General features: G+C 40.8%; 1 protein-coding gene across 1 annotated transcript in view; it reads right to left on the bottom strand.

Annotated features, from left to right (window-relative positions):
• The window catches only part of nrxn3a (neurexin 3a), a 2,269,325-nt gene that overhangs the window by 2,037,189 nt on the left and 212,766 nt on the right, over positions 1 to 19,370 (bottom strand). Inside the window, exon 4 of the mRNA XM_072273216.1 lies at positions 5,875 to 5,886. Coding sequence (XP_072129317.1) covers positions 5,875 to 5,886 — 12 coding nt within the window. The remainder of the gene's footprint in view (positions 1 to 5,874; positions 5,887 to 19,370) is intronic.

Here is a 19,370-nt window from a genome sequence, read left to right on the forward strand (position 1 = left end):
CGGATTTTGCATACTGAGCGAATTAAGCAGGATTTTGAATCAAATGAAATAGCCAATGAGAAGCGAGTACCAATTTTGATGAGTACATTAGGTTTAAAGGGATAGAGTTTGTTTAGAAGTTTGAGTGCTCCAACCAATCCAGACAAAATGAGCTTTGCTGATATTGTGAAAGTAATGTTACAATACTTAGAATCAAACCATTGTTAAGTGCAGAACGATTTAGGTTTCAAGCAGAATCTAAAGGAAGGGTAGTCCATTTCAGCATGTTGTTAAATTGAAGTTGTCTGAGCATTATCAGTTCAGTAATGGGCTTAATAATGCACTAAGAGATCTTTTAATTTGTGGAATCTTTCAAGAAAGCATTCAAAAATAGCTCTAAACTGAAGCACAACTTACATTTAAAAGAGCAGTTGAAATATCTGTATCGGTGGAAACAACAGACAAAGACATGATTAAGTTGCTATCAGGAATGAAAGTGAGTGTGAACAAAGTTGTAACATCAAAACAGAAACCGGCCTGGCCAAACAAATTGTGTTACCGTTGTGGCAGGGACTCACATACATCAGACTAATACAGATTTAAAGGTAAAGCTTGCAGAAAATGCGTAAGGTATACAAAGATACAATTATACATATATAAGTTGAGATGCATCCTTTATTGAGTTGAATTTTATAGCGAAGTAGGGAGGTGTGTATTTAATATTTCAGTAATATTTAAGCAATATTCTAGATTTATTGCTAGATTATGCATTCTTGTTTATTTCAAAACTTCATTACAGGTTCAATGTAAAAGCACATGAATGACATACATCATCACACCACCACATCTTATATATGTGCCTCACTTAAAGTACAAAAATGAAACATCTATATTTATTCCTGGACTCCTGACTTTTTCTTGCAATTAGTTTTACGTTTTAGTGTCACAAAACATTAACAGGATACAGGCTCTTCGTTCCAACCAGTCAATGTTAACCATTGTATCCACACAGCTGGTCCCAATTTCCAGCACAATACAGGCTCTTCAGCCCACAAAGCTGTGCCGAACATGTCCTTACCTTAGAACTACCTAGGGTTACCCATAGCCCTCTATTTTTCTAAGCTCCATGTATCCATCCAGGAGTCTCTTAAAAGACCCTATCGTTTCCACCTCCACCGCCGCTGCCGGCAGCCCATTCCATGCACTCACCACTCTCTGCGTAAAAAACTTACCGGACTTCTCCTCTGTACCTACTTCCAAGCACCTTAAAACTATGCCCTCTCATTCTAGCCATTTGAGCCCTGGGAAAAAGCCTCTGACTATTCACACAATCAATGCCTCTCATTATCTTGTACACCTCTATCAGGCCACTTTTCATCCTCCATCGCTCCAAGGAGAAAAGGCAGCGTTCACTCAACCTATTCTCATAAGGCATGCTCCCCAATCCAGGCAACATCCTTGTAAATCTCCTCTGCACCCTTTCTATGGTTTCCACGTCCTTCCTGTAGTAAGTCGACCAGAATTGAGCACAGTACTCCAAGTGGGGTCCGACCAGGGTCCTATATAGCTGCAACATTACTTCTCGGCACTTAAACTCAATCCCATGGTTGATGAAGGCCAATGCACCATATGCCATCTTAGCCACAGAATCAACCTGCACAGCAGCCTTGAGTGTCCTATGGACTTGGACCTCACGATCCCCCTGATTCTCCACACTGCCAAGAGTCCTACCATTAATACTATATTCTGCTATCATATTTGACCTACCAAAATGCACCTCACACTTATCTGCCCACTGCCACTTCTCAGCCCAACTTTGCATCCTATCAATGTCCTGTTGTAACCTCTGACAGCCCTCCACACTATCCACAACACCCCCAACCTTTGCGTCATCATTTATAAGAAAATAAAGAAATGCAATAGAATTTATGAAAAACTATACATAAAGACTGACAAACAACAATGTGCAAATGAAGACAAATTCTGTAAATAAAACCATTGTTGTTCCTGAGTCTTGTGGCGTTGGTCCTAAGGCTGCCTTACCTCCTTCCCAATAGCAGCAGTGTGGTGGGAGCATTGCCTGGATGGTGGGAGTCCCTGATGATGGATACTGCTTCCATGTCATGTAATGTTGTCAGTGGTGGGAAGGTCTTTGTCTATCATGGACTGCGCAGTATTCAGCACTTACTGTAGACTTAGCAGTTGATTCATGGCCTATTGCAAACAGGTAAAATTTTGGACAAAAGCTTTTAAGGAGATATATGAACAAAGATTTGCATGCAGGAGATAGTCATGATCTGAAATTCAGTGCCTATTGAGATAATGAAAACAGAATTTATCAGTGGTAAAATGTACTCTTGACCTCACAAGCTACCTCATTATGATCTTGCATCTTATTGTCTACCTGCACCGCAATTTCTCTGTAGCTGTTACACTTTATTCTGCATGTTTTTCATTCTACCTCAGTATACTATGTCACGATTTGATCTGTATGAGCAGTATGCAAGACAAGCTTTTCACTGTATCTCACTACATGCGACCATAATAAACCAATTCCAATCTTTCAACTGGATTGGCACATTAGAAAGAATAATCTGCAAGGCAGGAGAGCAAGGGCTGTGGAATAAGACTGATGAGGTTACAGTCCGGGCAGGACAACTCCAATAGACAAAATGGCCTCTTTCCATGCCATTAGTGTTTGGAAATCCACGATACCCAAAAGGGAACGATGCAAGCTGATAATAGAAGACACTAAGGAGGCAGGGAACCAATTAATTAAATGGCTCATTTATCACATTATTACTGCACTTTTTAAAGTAAAATAATTCTCTAAAGAAACACATGCAAGGGTTGAACAGGGCATTTTCTCTGCTTAAGCGAAGACTGGAAAATATTAGACATCTTCAGGAGGCTTCTCACATGCCAGCTGTAAATGAAAATAGCACTGTTCGATAATATTCTTCCACATACTTAAAAATCCATTTCAAACAGAATGTTGAAAAATTGCATTTCCATTTTCTCATCAACTGCAAAAAAAAAAATCCGCACAGGCAGGGGAAAGGGTAGATGATGTAGAACAAATCTGCAAGTCAAATCCAATCAGCCTCTTAGAAATTTAATTAGTTAATGCATACTAAATAATTCTGTAATCATATTTTTCCAATGCACCCCTGGAACACTTCTAATTTGTAAGAAATTTCTAGAGAACAGCGCTGTCACTTATGCATCCCTGATTATTTTTGTTTATCTGCATAAGTTCAATGTGTTGAATAAAAATGAGCTAAACTGCAAATGTAAAAGTGCATAAATATTAAGTGCTTACATAACATTTGTAGAATCTGACTGTCTAACATTAATGCATAAAGAACCTGTCACATAAAGGAATGATAAGCTATCGGACAAACATTTGAATTAAGAGATAATTGGTTAATTAATAGCAAAGAAAACTAAAATAAATTCATAACTATTTACATAGCCGGCAGGAACAGAATGCACCACTTGCTTAAGGGATGTGATCCTAACCAAGGTGGTCCTGAATAGATTTTATTGTCAGCCTTAATTTGGTCTCCACACTTCTTGTTGGCAAAAAGGCAACCTCCCTCTCCCTCAACAGAGAGAGAGCGAGTCTGTCTGAGATATCGAAGTGCTGAATTCTGGGCTGTAGTGTTTGATGAACTCTAGATCGAGGTCCCTTCGGGGGCTTTTGCAACTGTTTGGATGGTGAGTGTGTGAGGATTGCTACTTCTGCTGGTGTAAGTGGAGGGAAGGGGAGGGGAGGGTTGATGCTTTTGCTGCTGACTGTGCGTGGGAGGGGAGATAGGGGGCTTCGGGGTCCTGATGTTTCTATCATTCATCCCGTAGGGTTTCTTGTTTCATGGATGCCAGTGAAGAGTAAGAATTTCAGTATGTATATTGTATACATTCTCTGATATTAAACTAAACCATTTGATTTGAGAAGCATGCCTCTTTTTAAAGTCAGTAATTCATTGGTGTGCATTAAATCCTATCTCAGAAGTTTGACATAAATTTAATTTAATATATGAATATGTATAGTCAGAGGTATTTCCTTTCTGTTAAGAGTCCAAGCAATTTCCTATTTGTGCCCTTGTATGGATGTAAAAGATTTGTAGTATTATTTCTCAGATGAAGGGATTTGCTTCCTGGTGTCCTGTACTATATGTCTCCTCAAACTGATAATCCCAGCAAGAAATTGTACATTGGCTGAAAAATATATAATATCCTTAAAAAAGTTGGCAATGGTAAGGATATTAAATTAAAAAACAGAACTTTTAATGGTTTTAAGAGGAGTAGCCAGCTTGATGATGGGGAGACTTCTAGGAAGAAGCAATAAATGAAGACAAACTTTGATAAAGGGGAACAGTTGATAAATTACGAGAGTAATGACATCTCCTCCTCGCTAACAATCAACACCGGTGCATCTCAAGGTTGTGTGCTTAGCCTACCACTCAACCTTCTCTACACCCATGATTGTGTGGTTAGACATAGCTCAAATGCCATCTGTAAATTTGCCAACAACATAACTACTGTTGGCAGAACTTCAGATGAAATTGAAGAGGCATACAAGAGTGAGATAAGTCAGCTGGTTGAGTGGCATTGCAGCAACAACCTTGCACTCAACGTCAGTATGACCAAGGAAATGATTGTGAACTTCAGCAAGGGTACATCGAGGGAACACACACCAATTCTCATTGAATGATCAGAAGTGGAAATGGTGAGCAGTTTCAACTTCCTGCATGTCAGCATCTCTGAAGATCAATAATGTGCCCAACATATTGATGCAATTACAAAGAAGCCACGGCAGTGGCTATATTTCATTAGGGGCTTGAGGAGATTTGGTATGTCATCAAAGACATTCGAAAATTTCTACAGATGTGCCACTGTCTGGTATGGGGCAGGGGGCGGGTGGCATTGCACAAGATCAGAAAAAGCTGCAGAAAGATGTAAACTCAGCCCATCATGGGCATCCACCTCCCCAGCATCCAGGACACCTTCAAAAGGTAATGACTCAAAAAGGCAGCATCCATCGTTAAGGGCCCCCAACACCCAGAACATGTGCTGTTCTTGTTGCCACAATCTAGGAGGTGGCACAGGATCCTGAAGGCACACATTCAACATTTCAGGAACAGCTTCTTCCTCTCCATCATCAGAATTCTGAATGGGCAATGAATCAATGACCACTTCCTCAGTATTTATTCCCTCTCTTTCTGCATTATTTATTTAATTTTTATATACACCTTTTATTCTAATCTATAGTTTTTTTATTATTGTGTATTGCAATGTGCAGGCGACACAAAATAACAAACTTCACGACACAATATTAAACCTGATTCTCATTCTGGGAGTCAGATATCCGGCCAATTTGATGAATAAGTGCAAAAGGTTTACACTGCAACCAATAAGTAAGAAAACCTTGACAAACTCCAATGCACAGTGGAGAATATCCCAACTGTATCGCATCCTGATATGGAAACACCATTGCCCAGGAATTAAAGATCTACAGAAAATGTTAGATACAGATCTTTCCAGCAGAGGAAAAGCCCTCCCCACCATTGAGTAAATTTACCTGGTGCATTGCCACCAGAAAACAGTATCTCATTCAGGCCATGATCTCTGCTCGCAACTACCATCAGGCAGGAGGGATAGAAAACCCAGTGCGAATAAAATAGACTGAAAACAAGAGTTGTAAAGGGTCCTTGAGAGTAAGTCCCTAGGTTGTAGAATCAGTTCAGAATTGTGGTGAGTGAAGTTATTCTCGCTGGTTTAGGAGCCTGATGGTTATAGGGTAATAACTGTTCCTGAACCTGGTGCCTCCTATTGTACGTTGGTTGTTTGTCAGTCTTTATGTATAGTTTTTTTTAGCAAATTCCATTGTACCTCTATACTTTCCTATAACTGCCTACAAGAAAATGAATCTTAAGGTGGTATATGGTAACATATACTGTACCTACTTCGATAACAAATTTAATTTGAACTTTGAACCATGACTTTGATGACCATTTAATAAAAAAGACTGCTTATTACTTTCCTGCTGAGTTCCTCCAGCATTTTGTGTGTTACTCTGGATTTCTAGCATCTGCAGAATCTCTGGTGTTAATAAATGCTTTGTATATTTCACTGCAGATGATACAATAAAAGTAGCAGTAATTAGGAGAAAGCAAGGGTCTAGTGATAGTGGAGAACATAAAAGTCGTTCATAAGGCTAAACAAAGAACACTGGGGATGTTAGTGGGACTAAAAGCAGAACTCACAACTCATCATCAATGGTCTGACAGGTGAAGAAATGGTGGATATATTTGTGAAAATCTTCCCAAATTCACAGATCCATGAGCAGATTATAAAGGTTAACGTAAAGTCACAATTTAAGGAAGGAGAGAGAGGAACAAGTAAAAAGCTATCGACCCAATTCCAGGTGTAAGATCACTGACCCTGATATATTATATAAAAAGAGGGCATAGAAGCAAAATTAGGCTATTCAGTCTGCTCCACCATTCCATCATGGCTGATTTATTATCCTTCTCAACCCCATTTTCTGGCCTTTGCCCAATAACCTTGGATGCCCTTACTAATTAAGAACCTATCAACCTCCACTTTAAAATACCCAATGACTTGGTCGTCACAGCCATCTGTGGCAATAAATTCCACAGATTCACCTCTCCCTAGCTAAAGAAATTCCCCTTATCTCTATTCTAAAGGGATGTCCTTCTGTTCTGAGGCTGTGTCCTCTGGTCATAGAGCCCCCACTCCAGGAAGCATCTTTCCCTGTCCACTCTATCAAGGCCTTTTAATAATTGATAGGTTACTCAAAATTGCAGTGAGGCTCTCTGTGAAGAAAAATCTCATAAGAATGATGAATGCATCTTGTGCAATACATTTATTATGCAACAGTAACAGAGGTTTCAAGAAATACTCAGCAGGTCAGGCAGCGTTTGAAAAGTGCACAGCAGAGTTCAGGTTAAGGACCACTTTCTAATACAAAAAAATACACTGAAATGTCATTTATTTACCTCTCTCTACAGTTCAGCATTTTAGATATCTATACTTTAGCTCTCCAGTACTTGCTGTGTTTTTTCTTTGACAACATTTTGCTCTATGTCCTACTTTAGAGCCTTAACAATTGGAGTAGAATAGAAACAGCTGCTACCTTTTCTATCGTTCTGATGATGTTACAAGATAGCTATAATATTGACTTCTAATTTAAAATAAAAACAAAGAAACTGAAAAATATTCCAAGTTTTAAAGATTTCCCAGGAGATATCAAAATAGACATTTAACTTTCCAAGGGAAGAATTGGCAAAAAGTGAAGAGACCGATTATTAAACAAAATAACAGAAAATGCAAGAAATACTCAGTAGGTCACTGATATGTCAATGCTGTTTATTTCTCTCTACACTTCAGCATTTTAGGTATCTATATTTCAGATTTTCAGCATCTTTCAAATCTTAATGCAACTTTTGATGCAGCATTTTAATGCAAAATACAACATTTTGCTGCATAAAAAGGAGATTTTGAGTTCAAGTTATAAGCTCCCATGAATAAGCACAGGGAAGTATTTCTCACAGCACTTAGAGAGTCATAGAGATATGCAAACAGGCAAAAGTGGAAGTTAGAGGTCAGATTAGGGATTAGAGACAGGGATGTGGAGAAGTTAGAGGTCAAGCCTACGTTCTTCACTCCACGTTCAAATTCAAGTGATGTACCTTAGCTGACTTAGGGCATCACCAGTTCTGGCCTTAGTTCTGTGCTCAAAAGCTGGTGACCAGGAGATTGTGTGAGCAGGAGGCATGAGGAGGCACATGGTCAGTAAGTTAGCTTGCCTCAGTTCAAGCCTGGAGTTTGGGGTCTTGTCAGCAGCCAGTCTACAGGTTGATACCAAAGATTGGAGCCTGAAAGCTAATTGGTAGTCTGATGGCTGAAGCCTGGAGCCTGCGGACTGAAGCTAGGAAACTATCTGTAAGTGCAGGTGGAAAAGAAGAAAGGGGCTTGTTTTGCTGTTTTACTGCTTGTTGTGTTCTGTTTTTGCTTTGTTTTGCAAAGCATTGTGGGTATGTTATGTTGGCATCAGGATATGTAGCAACACTTACAGACTGCCCCCTGTGGAAACTTAGGTTGTGTGGGTTGTTGATGCAAGCCACGCATTCTACCATATGTTTTAATATACATCTTAGTCTGCTACTGTCTACCTCATTCTCAAGGGCTTTTTATCTCTCCCCTCAGTGGTAATCACACATGTGTAACCCTCTCACTGGGACTCAAAACAAACTTGGCTCATTAGCTAACTCTGGCTCATGGCCACGTGACTCAACATTGCATGGGTGACAGTGAGAAGGTCATCTTCCATAGGAACACACGTCTAGGGTCGGTATCATTCGGGTGCAAGCAAACAGGAAAATTGGAATGTTTTGATGACAGAATGGAAATTCTGATTCATATGAAGTTACCATTTGCCAGGAAATCACAGATCGTACACTGGCCAAAAAGGTCAGGCCAGTTACGCTCACATATCTCGATTTTGCAGATGACATAGTCCTGCTCTCTGACCAGATGGAGGAAGCACAGCAGCTACTGACAATAGTGGAAATTGAGTGCAATAAAACTGGACTTCACCTAAATGCTGAAAAGACAGAATACATGGCGTTTAACTGTGACGAAGGTACTCTCAAGACCGTAGAGAATGATACCACTAAGAAAGTCTTTAACTACAAGTACCTCAGGTCAAGAATGATGAGTTCGGAGAAGGACATAAAGATACGGAAGGCGCTGGCGTCGGGGGATATGAATGACATGAAGGAAATCTGGAAGTTGAACCTGACCAGAGGGCTTAAAAAGAGGATTTTCATTGCAGTCGTAGAGTCCATTCTCATGTACAGATGCAAGACGTGGACACTCACCAAGATGATGCCAAAGTCTCCAGATTGTTGCTATACACGAATGCTCCAGATTGCTCTTGATGTGAGTTGGCAACAGCACATGACGAACGTTGAGCTCTATAACAACCTACCGATGCTCTCCACTAAAATCGAGGCAAGAAGACTGCAACTAGCGGGGCACTGTCTACACCACCCCGAGCTACCTGCCAGCCTAGTCATCATATGGAGCCCAAGCACGGGAGGATGAACCCAGGGCACCCTCCCAAAACAATGGTCAACACGCTCCTGGAAGACAGCGGCGCGGCTAATGCAGATGAACTGAACACACTGATGAGGGAGAGGGAGAAGTGGAGAGTCCGTCATCATGCCCGACGCCAGCCCCCTAGGCCTGAGTCAACGTAGTAGTACACTGGCATAAAATTATAGTGGAAGTACATTTACCAATATTTCAACTGTAACGAACAGTTAATGGAAAAAGAAAGAAAAAGGGCCCACACAGTTAAACCAGTCTAAATGTACACATGAACTTTGGAGCTCATTTCTGCCCCTACATCACCAGCCACAGGTTGAATTTCCCGTAAAGAGCATCACGAACAAACTGGCTAACTCAGAAATTTTGGCACTTCCTCCTTGGAACTATTCATCTGCACAAATTGCTTTTAGTGACAGGGTCTTCCCTAGTGCTCTTCTCTGCACCTCCTTCTGTTCCGACACCTCCCAACCAGAAGACCTAAAACCAGATCAGGGTCCCTCCAAAACCTGACCTCGCCCAGCTCTCTTGAATACTCCACAGCATCCCACTGGGCAGAATGTTACAACACGTTCCCAAGACAAACCCAATTGGCTGACACATCATTCCTAAGTTAAACAAATGGCTCCATTTCTCAGCTGAAGCCAAAACACTAGTCTATGAAGGTTAACTAAGAGAACACACTGCGTTTGCAGAGAACTGCTAAAATAAAATGCCTAACAGCATAGCAGTAGAAATACAATTTTAACTAAGGCATTACACATGTATCACTGGTACAAAAGGATCTGCCTTGAAAGACTATCATTGTTCTCTGATTAGAACACAGAAAACCTGGAAGAGTTTTAAATTGAAATCAGAAATGTGCAGGCTCTCATTTAAACTGTTCCTGAGCAAAACCTCACTCATGTTTTTGCAAACATTTTTTCTGGCTGATTTCACAAATCTTTGCCTGGGAATCAAAATGGTGTTGGCATTATCTGTAGTGCTATTCTAGTGCATCAAAACCTAATCAATTTGATAATAATGTAATGTTGAACTTTGCCTCCTGTAACTTGCTTGTTCAAGGGAAGGGCACAGGACATAGCTTAATCAGAACTCTCATCAGAGCAGTGCAAATGTTCATCAAATGTAACCAAACACCTGACAAGGCTGGTCATGTGAGATGGGCTCCAAGTATTGTGTGTTGAAAATTTTACACCGGCATTGTACGCAGTTCAGACAACTGCAAAAGATAAAGGCACTGGTCACAACTAATGTGCATCTTCAAAGGCCCTATTCTGGATGTCTCACAAAAGACCAGAATCCACTTTTGTTGCAATGTTCACTTAGTGGACAGCTTCAAAGCACAAAGTAAAATTATTATCAAAGTCATTTACTAAGATCCTGAGATCCATCTTCACAACTTTGTCGTTTCCAAATCCAGTATTTTTTTGGAAAGAAATATGGCAGGTACCAATGTTACTTTTGTCTTGACTTATAACTCCTATTTAAGATAAGTTTAAAAACTCCATTTATATTCTAGACTACATTATCAAGATACAGGGCCATTTGCTACGTGCTGAACTGAGTCTGAGGCTGTGGCCCTGCTCTGGCTGTTCCGGGCTTTGGGTCTGATGTTATTTGCTTACTTTTATTGTTTGCACGATATGTTCTTTTTCTCTCTCTGTACATTGGGTATTTGTCAGACTTTTTAAAATTATGAGTTTTATTGGATTTCTTGTTTTGTGGCTGCCTGTAAGGAAATAAATCTCGAGGTTGTATAATGTATACGAACTTTGATAAGAAAAATGTACTTTGAACTTTTTTAAAATGAGGAGAGATGCAAATCCTTGAAATATTTCACTGAGAATACTAAAGACTGAAAACAACAGATTTTTGGAGACAAAGAGCATCAGGGATCTGGGATGAGGCAGACAGTGAATATGATGTGCAGGCTCAGCCACAAATAACAAGTAATCTTATAGTTAACTCCACTATTTCTTAAGTTTCTATTTCTGGTGTTTTACATGGCAACTGTGTACAGATGCTAACAAAAAGCATCTTTGGAATCCATTCAAAATAATTGGCCATTTCATGTCAATGAATCATAAATCAAATATTCCGGAAGGTGTATGCACTGCTGAGAAATGCATTTGGACAATCTAATCTGGTAACACTCAGAACTCTCAAAAATCAAAGGAAGAGAGAATTCATTTAGTCTTGGCTGGATGGCAATCCAGTCCTCAAGAGGCCAAAGGTTTTTGTTTTAACCAACCAAATTTCAAATTCAATCATTATTTGAAACATTAAAAGACGAGGAGACAAATTGAATTGGCACCTCATGACCAGGTGGACCCTTGCCCCACTAGATAATGGTTTTAGCCCTTGACTGATGACCTCAAACTTTATTTAAACTGCTGAAAAATGTATTTCCATAATATAACTGCACAGGATCATGAGAAGCTGCAGTGGGTTACAAACACTCAGCCAGTTCCGTCATGGGCACTAGCCTCACCAGCTTCGAGAACACCTTCAAAGTCAATGCCCCAAAAAAGACTTCTATCATCCAGGACATAATACCCTGTGACAGGGTCCTGAATTATCCCTATGAACTGTGTTTTTCAAAAGAGAGAGAAAAAAGAGAGAAGAGAGAGAGAGAGGCAAAAACTACTTTGAGATGGTGTTATGGTTTCTCTGCAGTTTGTTTATACTTTCTGCAAGGACACTGGCAGCTTCCAAGTTCTTACAGAGAGAGAAGGGAGGAGCTGCTTGATGTTCAATATGCTGGTGTTCAGCACGGTGAGATAAATAGAAGTCAGCCGTTAGACCTGCAGACACATGGTTTGGACACTGAATGAGCTTTGTTGTGCCCACAGAAAAGGTGGGATTTGGAGGATCAATCAGGCAGATTGATCAGTGGCTCTCACAGTGTGAAAAGGGTGTGACTGGTGGGGAGTTATTCATGTGTCCAACCCTTGCCTGGGTTGATAATTCCACCACAGAAGAACGGTCCCCTTTGTTGTGGTCAGAGTTGGTGACTTCTGAAGGATTTCGGAGGACAATGAGAAGATCAACGGCATCAGCTCACCTGAAGACTCAAATCTCTCTCTCTCTCTCTCTCTCCATCACTACTCAACTCAATACCACGAACGGAACTGAACTTTACTCATCACCGGAAGGCTATCCATTTACCTCTAGACTTGAAGAAGCTTGGTTTTCATATATTTCCACACTTATACATATCTAATCATTGCTAACCTGTTTTATATATCTTATTTTATATTACTGTATTGTGTAGTTACTAATAAATACCATTAGTTAATAGCAATACTGGACTCCAAAGTGTTTTCCATTTCTGCTGGATCTTTAACCCGTCACAGGGTACGTGACAGTCTTATTGCTACTATCAGACAGGATGTACAGAAGCCTGAAGACACACACTCACTCAATGTTTTAGGAATATTTTCTTCCCCTCTGCCATCAGATTTTTTATATATATATATGGGGGGGGGGAGAGGGAGAGGGAGAGAGAGAGGGAGATAGAAAGAGAGAGAGAAAGAGAGAGAAAGAGAGAGAGAAAGAAAGGAAGAAAGAAAGAAAGAAAGAAAGAAAGAAAGAAAGAAAGAAAGAAAGAAAGAAAGAAAGAAAGAAAGAAAGAAAGAAAGAAAGAAAGAAAGAAAGAAAAGCAAGGATACTGAACTGAACCTTCAAGCTTCAGGCCTCTTGTAGAGGACCCGAGATTGAGGGAAAAAATACACATACACATCACCCATAAGGGGTGAAAAGAGAAAAATATACAGATGTAGTTCAAAGTTCAAAGCAAACTCTTTAATCAAAGTAAATATATTTAACTATATACAACCCTGAGATTCATTTTCTTGCAGGCATAATAAACCCATAATAGAATAATAACCATAATAGAATCAATGAAAGGCCGCATCAACTTGGGTGTTCAACTGGTGTGCAAAAGACAACAAACTGTGCAAATACAAAATGAAAGAAGTAACAAAAAATAAATAAATAGATAGATAGATAGATAAATAAATAAATATCAATAACATGAGATGAAGAGTCCTTGATAGTGAGTCCATAGGTTGTTTCAAGGATGGGGCAAATGAAGTTGAGTGAAGTTACCCCCTTTAATTTAAGAGCCTGATGGTTGAAGGGTAATTAACTGTTCGGGCCCGGAGGCTCCTGTACCTTCCTGCTGATGGCAGCAGCAAGAAGAGAGCCTGACTTGGATGGTGGGGGTCCTTGATAATAGATGCTGCTTTCCTGCGACAACACTTCATGTAGATGTGCTCAGTGGTGGGAAGGGCTTTACCCAGAAGTCTACATGGAGCAAGAACAACAATGGTGCAATAGGATTAAACATTTTTATTGAGTCATGTCAGCTGTGATACACGCTGGGTAACTTACACACTTGGAAGCCCATGGAAAAAGAGAGGGGACTTTCAATTTTCTATACATTAGGGTTCACAACCTTTTTTTATGCCATGGACAATACCTTTAAGCAAGGTATTGACCTCAAGTTGAGAAACCCTGCTATATATGTATAATGGAGAGCATTCTGTCTGGTTGAAATCGCGGCCTGATATAGAGCCTCCAATGCATAGGATAACAAGAGTCTACAGAGTGTTACAGACTCAGCCAGCTGCGTCACAGACACAACCCTCCACACCATCAAGGACATCTTCACGAGGCAGGGGTGCCTCAAGCAGCTGGCATCCACCATTAGGGGCCTCGCTGTCTGGGACATGATTCCTTCAGGTTCGAAGTGGTGATAATGGGTCTTTTATACCAGCTTCCCCATTGTTGTTTTATGTAATGTCTCACCCGGAATTAGAATATGTGACAACTCAGTACTTTCTCACCATGTCCTAAACTCAATGAGAGTTGAAAGGGTTACAACTGAGCCAATTTGACAATATAAACTGTATTGTTACAAAGTTGATACTAATAATGAATGCTGGCAATTTTATTCCCTTATATTGGTTTGGTTCCTTGAGCCCTAGACAACTTTTGCCAAGAACATACAACGTAGAAACCTACAGCCCACGATGTTGTGCTGACCATGTAGCCCACTCGAGAAGCTGCCGAGAGTTTCCCTAGCGCACAGCCCTCTTATTTTTCTAAGCTCCATGTACCAGATGGGCTTCTCTTTGGACCTTCACTTCTCTTTTTAAACTCTTTACTCAGGACTATTGGATTAAAATCATTTTCAGTATGTTCTAGTAATACAGAGAATATTATAAATGACTGCAATTATTAATTTTAAATCCTTCTGAAAACACAACTAAGGATGAGGGGTGACCTGATAGCGGTGTATAGGATGATGAAAGGTATTGACCGTGTGGATCGTCAGAGGCTTTTTCCCGGGGCTGAAATGGCTAACACGAAGGGGTGTAGACTTAAGGTGCTTGGAAGTAGTTACAGAGTGGATGTCAGGGGCAAGTTTTTCAACCAGAGAGTGGTGGATGCATGGAATGCACTGCCAGCAACGGTGGTGGAGGTGGATAAAATAGGGTCTTTTAAGGGACTCTTAGATAGGAACATGGAGCCTAGCAAAATATGTTGGAGGGTAATTCTAGGCAGTTTCTAGAGTAGGTTACCAGACATCACACCCTGCAAAAACTTATTTCAGGGAGGTCTCAACCAGAAGTCTCAACCTCATAGCAGTCTGTGTCAATGAATTTGTTAATTTTGCAAGACATCAGATTCACAAGTGTTTTCTGAGACAGATGACTTCTGAATTCTGTCTTAATGTGATGCACCATGCTGAATGCCCTTTCTACATCACAATTAGAATTTGGCAGCACCAAAAGCAGCTTCATCAACTGGCAAACTTTTGTAGTTTGGCACCAGTCCTTCAAGGTTAGTTGAGACATAATCCAGGACTCACCTCAACATGTCTTTTACAGTCATTTAACCCACCATGGGCAATAGAAAAGTCACTGTTGTAAACAGTGTAGCGAGCAACACTGTCAATATTTTGACCCCTATTAGGCAGAGGTACACTTTAGTGTAGCCTGGGGTGAAGTATGTTTTATATTTTCTTTTTTTGGAACACTCTGCCACGGTGCTGCAGGACACTAAGCTGAACTGATGGACAATGAAAGAGAGAGAGAGATTGACTGTAATGCCCACCCACAGAGAAAACTGATAGGTCTACTTAGCACAAAGAGAGACCAATCAGGATGCTCCTTCTGTCACTCTCTCGCTACATCTGTCACTCGCTCTCTCTGTCTCTCTCTCTCTCTCTCTCTCTCTCTCTCTCTCTCTCTCTCACAAAAATCGATTTCCAGGATATTGTATATAATTTGCAGGCCTCAGGGTGCCACTATCAATATGCGGGAGACTCCCGGAACTTCCGGGAGAGGAGGGATGTCTGGGTTACATGGTCGGCTTAACATTGTGGGCCGAAGGCCCTGTGCAAGTTCCTACATTCTATTCTAAGCATAACAGCACAGAAAAAAATAATTTTTACCATGGCACTAAATTGCTGTATGCTGTAGTATAATAGTAACTTATTGCAAAGTGACAAAATGTAGTTAAGGGTATAGTTATAAGCATTATTGCACCTGCAAAGGAATTCTCCCTTCACTGCACACATGAAGAAAAATTGGATCTGCTGAAAGAAACAGCTGATTTATTGTTGAGCTCAAGGTATTCTAAAATAAAAGGACGTTTTCAACATTCATAGCTTTAATATGAAGACAGAAAATAAAATTTACTAGCCATCAATCTCTTAACTCCCACACCTCAAGCTTGAATAACAAAGTATTCTTTCTCTTCATCGGGACAATCCTGATAAAGGGTCTCGGCCCAAAATGTCGACTGCGTAGATTTTGCCTGACCTGCTGAGTTCCTCCAGAATCTGCCTGCGTTGCTTTCGATTTTCAGCATCTGCAGAATCTCTTCTGTTTATAAAGCATTCTTTCTTGTGTAAAGACCAACCTCACCAATTGTTAGATACAATGAAGGAAGATTTCAAGCCATTAGAAACCGCATCGTAGTGCAGTATTTTGTGTAATGCTATTTCCACACTAGTGATCTGGGTTCAATACTGCCACTGTCTGTAAGGAGTTTGTACATTCTCCCGTTACCATGTAGATTTCCTTGGGTGCTTCGGTTTCCTCCCACATTCCAAAGACATACGGGTTAATGGGTCACGTGGATGTAATTGGTCCTGTACCAAGTTATATCTCTAAATAAATAAAGTAAACTAAAACTGCCCACAAACAATTAAACGTGATTCCTTCTAGAGAAAGCAGACAATGAGCCAGGGGATGAGATAAGGATTTTATTTGTTTTCTCATGTTCTGTCATATGTGCTGCAGAAAATTGGCAGTGGGAATAGGTCAAACATCAAACAGGTGAATCAGATAAATACTGAAAAGTGAAAACAGGGCAATCGGAAAAAGAGAAGCGGAGTGAGAGCAATTGGTTGCTCTTTCAAAGGAGTAACACAGACATGATGCTCTTAATGGATACCTTCTGTGATCTGTCATTCTATATCCCAAGTCAAGCAGGAGATATGCATGTATGTTTGATGCTTTTTGTTTGTTCCAAGCACCGAAGGATGAGCAGATCAGAAAGATCGGAGCGCAGATGGCCACAGCTCTGGGTCTGTGACTCTGCAGGTCCGCTGGGGAAGTCGGAGGCCCAATGTCCGTGAGTCGAATGCCCTAATTCTGCTCCTATGTCTTATGATGTTATGATCTCCCTACTATTTGAGTTTCAAGAAGAAAAACTCTGCATACATGGTCCATCATTGCCGTTGTTGCTGCTGCTTGTGTTATTCTGCTGAACATTGTGAGTGTGCTATATTGGTGCCAGAATGTGAGGCAATACTTGTGGGCTGCCCCCAGTATATCCTTGGACTGCTTTCGTTGTCATACGAACAATGCATTTCACTAACAAGAGAAAATCTGCAATGCTGGAAATCTAAGCAACGCACACAAAATGCTGGAGGAACTCAGCAGGCCAGGCAGCATCTATGGAAGAGAGTACAGTCGACATTTCAGGCTGAGTCCAGCTGAAGGGTCTCTGCCTGAAATGTTGACACTGCTCTTTTCCATCGATGCTGTCTGGCCTGCTGAGTTCCTCCTGCATTTTGTGTGCGTTGCAACACATTTCATTGTATGTTTCGATATACATGTGATGAATAAATGAATCTGAAGGAATTCATACCCCTCTTTAAAGCAGATTATTTTTAAAATGATTTCACACACTTTCCACCCTATTCACTTAAGAAATAAAATTTAATTCAAATGCAGCCAATTCACATCTTGGCAAGTAGCCAATAATCTTGCACTACTTGTAACTGGTAGGAAAAGTAAGACTTTACAAATCAGTAACAGAGCTACGGCTCAGGGCCAATGTGCACAATTGGAAAAAGTTGCAGAGGTTTGTAAACTCAGCCAGCTCCACCATGGGCAGTATCCCCCCCTCACCCACCCCTTCCACCACCCAGCATCAAGAACAACTCCAACAGGAGATGTCTCAAGAAGACAACATTCATCATTAAGAACCCGCACCACCCTGGATGTTCTCTTCTCACTACTACCATCAGGAGGAGGTACAGGAGCCTGAAGGCTCACACTCAATGTTTTAGAAATGACTGCTTCTCGTCTACCATTACATTTCTGAACATTATCTCACTATTTTTGTTGTCCTTTTGCACTATATATAATTGCATTTTATAACAAATTTTATGTACTACGTTGTACTGCTGCTGCAAAACAATAAATTTCACAACACACCAGTGATAATAAATCTGATGTTGATTCCGTATCTTAACATACAGTATACTTCCATGAATTCTCTTTTTGAGAGTACCTTTCTTTAAAAAAACAGGGCAATGCTCTGAATACAGATTTCCTCAAGTGCAGGGTCCAAATATCCTCCTTACCATATGAACTTCTACCTATTACTGTGTCATTGACAATTTTATTACTTTGTCCCCTGCTAACTGAGGACATATGAGGGCTGAGATACGGACCAACTTTCATGTAACTTCCTAAATACTGTAGCCAACTCATGCCTCTTGCCTTGGTAGCTTGCTTAACTTAAATTTAAGATCCTAGCTTTAAAATGAAGTGATCAATATTTATACAAAAATTCATCATATTCTAACTTTTCCCCAAAAATGCCATGTGTACTGCTACATAAAACAGCAAAGACTGATTTCTACATTCTTAGGAATTTGTGCTGATTCAGCATGTCATCAAGAACTTTGACAAACTTCTCTAGTTGTGCAGTGGAGCATATCCTGACAGGTTGCATCATGGCCTGGTATGGAAACACCAATGCCCAAGAATGGAAGAGTCTGCAAAAAGTGGACACAGCTCAGTCTATCACAGGAAAAACCTTACCTACCATTAAGCATGTCTATGAGGAGCAGTGCCACAAGAAAGCAGCATCCATCATCAAGGACCTCCAGCAGCCAGGCCATGTTCTCTTTTCACTGCTGGCATCAGGAAGGAGGTACAGCAGCCTCGGGTTCCACATCACCGGGTTCAGGAACAGCAATTACCCCTTAACCATCAGCCTTCTGATTCAGCATAGACAACTTCACTCACTACAACACTGAACACGACCTATCAACTCAGCTGTTGAAATATGCCTTTGGACTGTTATCGCCCACCTGCCAATCGAAAACACAGAAAAACTGAAGGAGACCAGCATAAACTACAGTCCACGCCACTAATCACATACGTCTCGGAACTCTGAAAACATTCGCTGTCAGCATCGAGGAGAGTGACATTTCGAACACAGTCCTTCCGTGAGGAGCAACTGCCAACCTGCAGCTTTCAGCTGCCGACCCGTGGCCTTTCGACCTCCAGCCCGATGTGCTGGAAATCCAAAGAAACACACATGGCAACATCTGTGGAAATGAACGAACAGCCAAGGTTTCTGAACTGGAAAGGTAGGGTCTCAGTCTGAAACGTCGACTGTTTATTCGTTCCCATAGAAGCTGGCTGCGCTGCTGAGCTCCTCCAGCATTTTGTGTGGGTTATTTTGGAATGTGGGTGGAAGCCAGGGCACAGAGAGGAAATCCACACGGTCACAGGGTGAACGTACAAACTCCTTACAGACCGCGGCAGGAATTAAATCCCGATCGGTGATCATTAGCGCAGTAAAGCGTCGCACTAACAGCTACGTTAACAAGCCAGCCTGTTTAATATTGGGAAAGTGGGAGGCAACAAAGTGTGTTTCAAATTGCAGAGAGGGAGAAGGATGAAAAGATTCAAGAGAATGTCTGTGACAGA

Source organism: Mobula birostris, chromosome 1 (genome assembly GCF_030028105.1).
Source record: "Mobula birostris isolate sMobBir1 chromosome 1, sMobBir1.hap1, whole genome shotgun sequence".
NCBI classification, from domain to species: Eukaryota; Metazoa; Chordata; class Chondrichthyes; order Myliobatiformes; family Myliobatidae; genus Mobula; species Mobula birostris.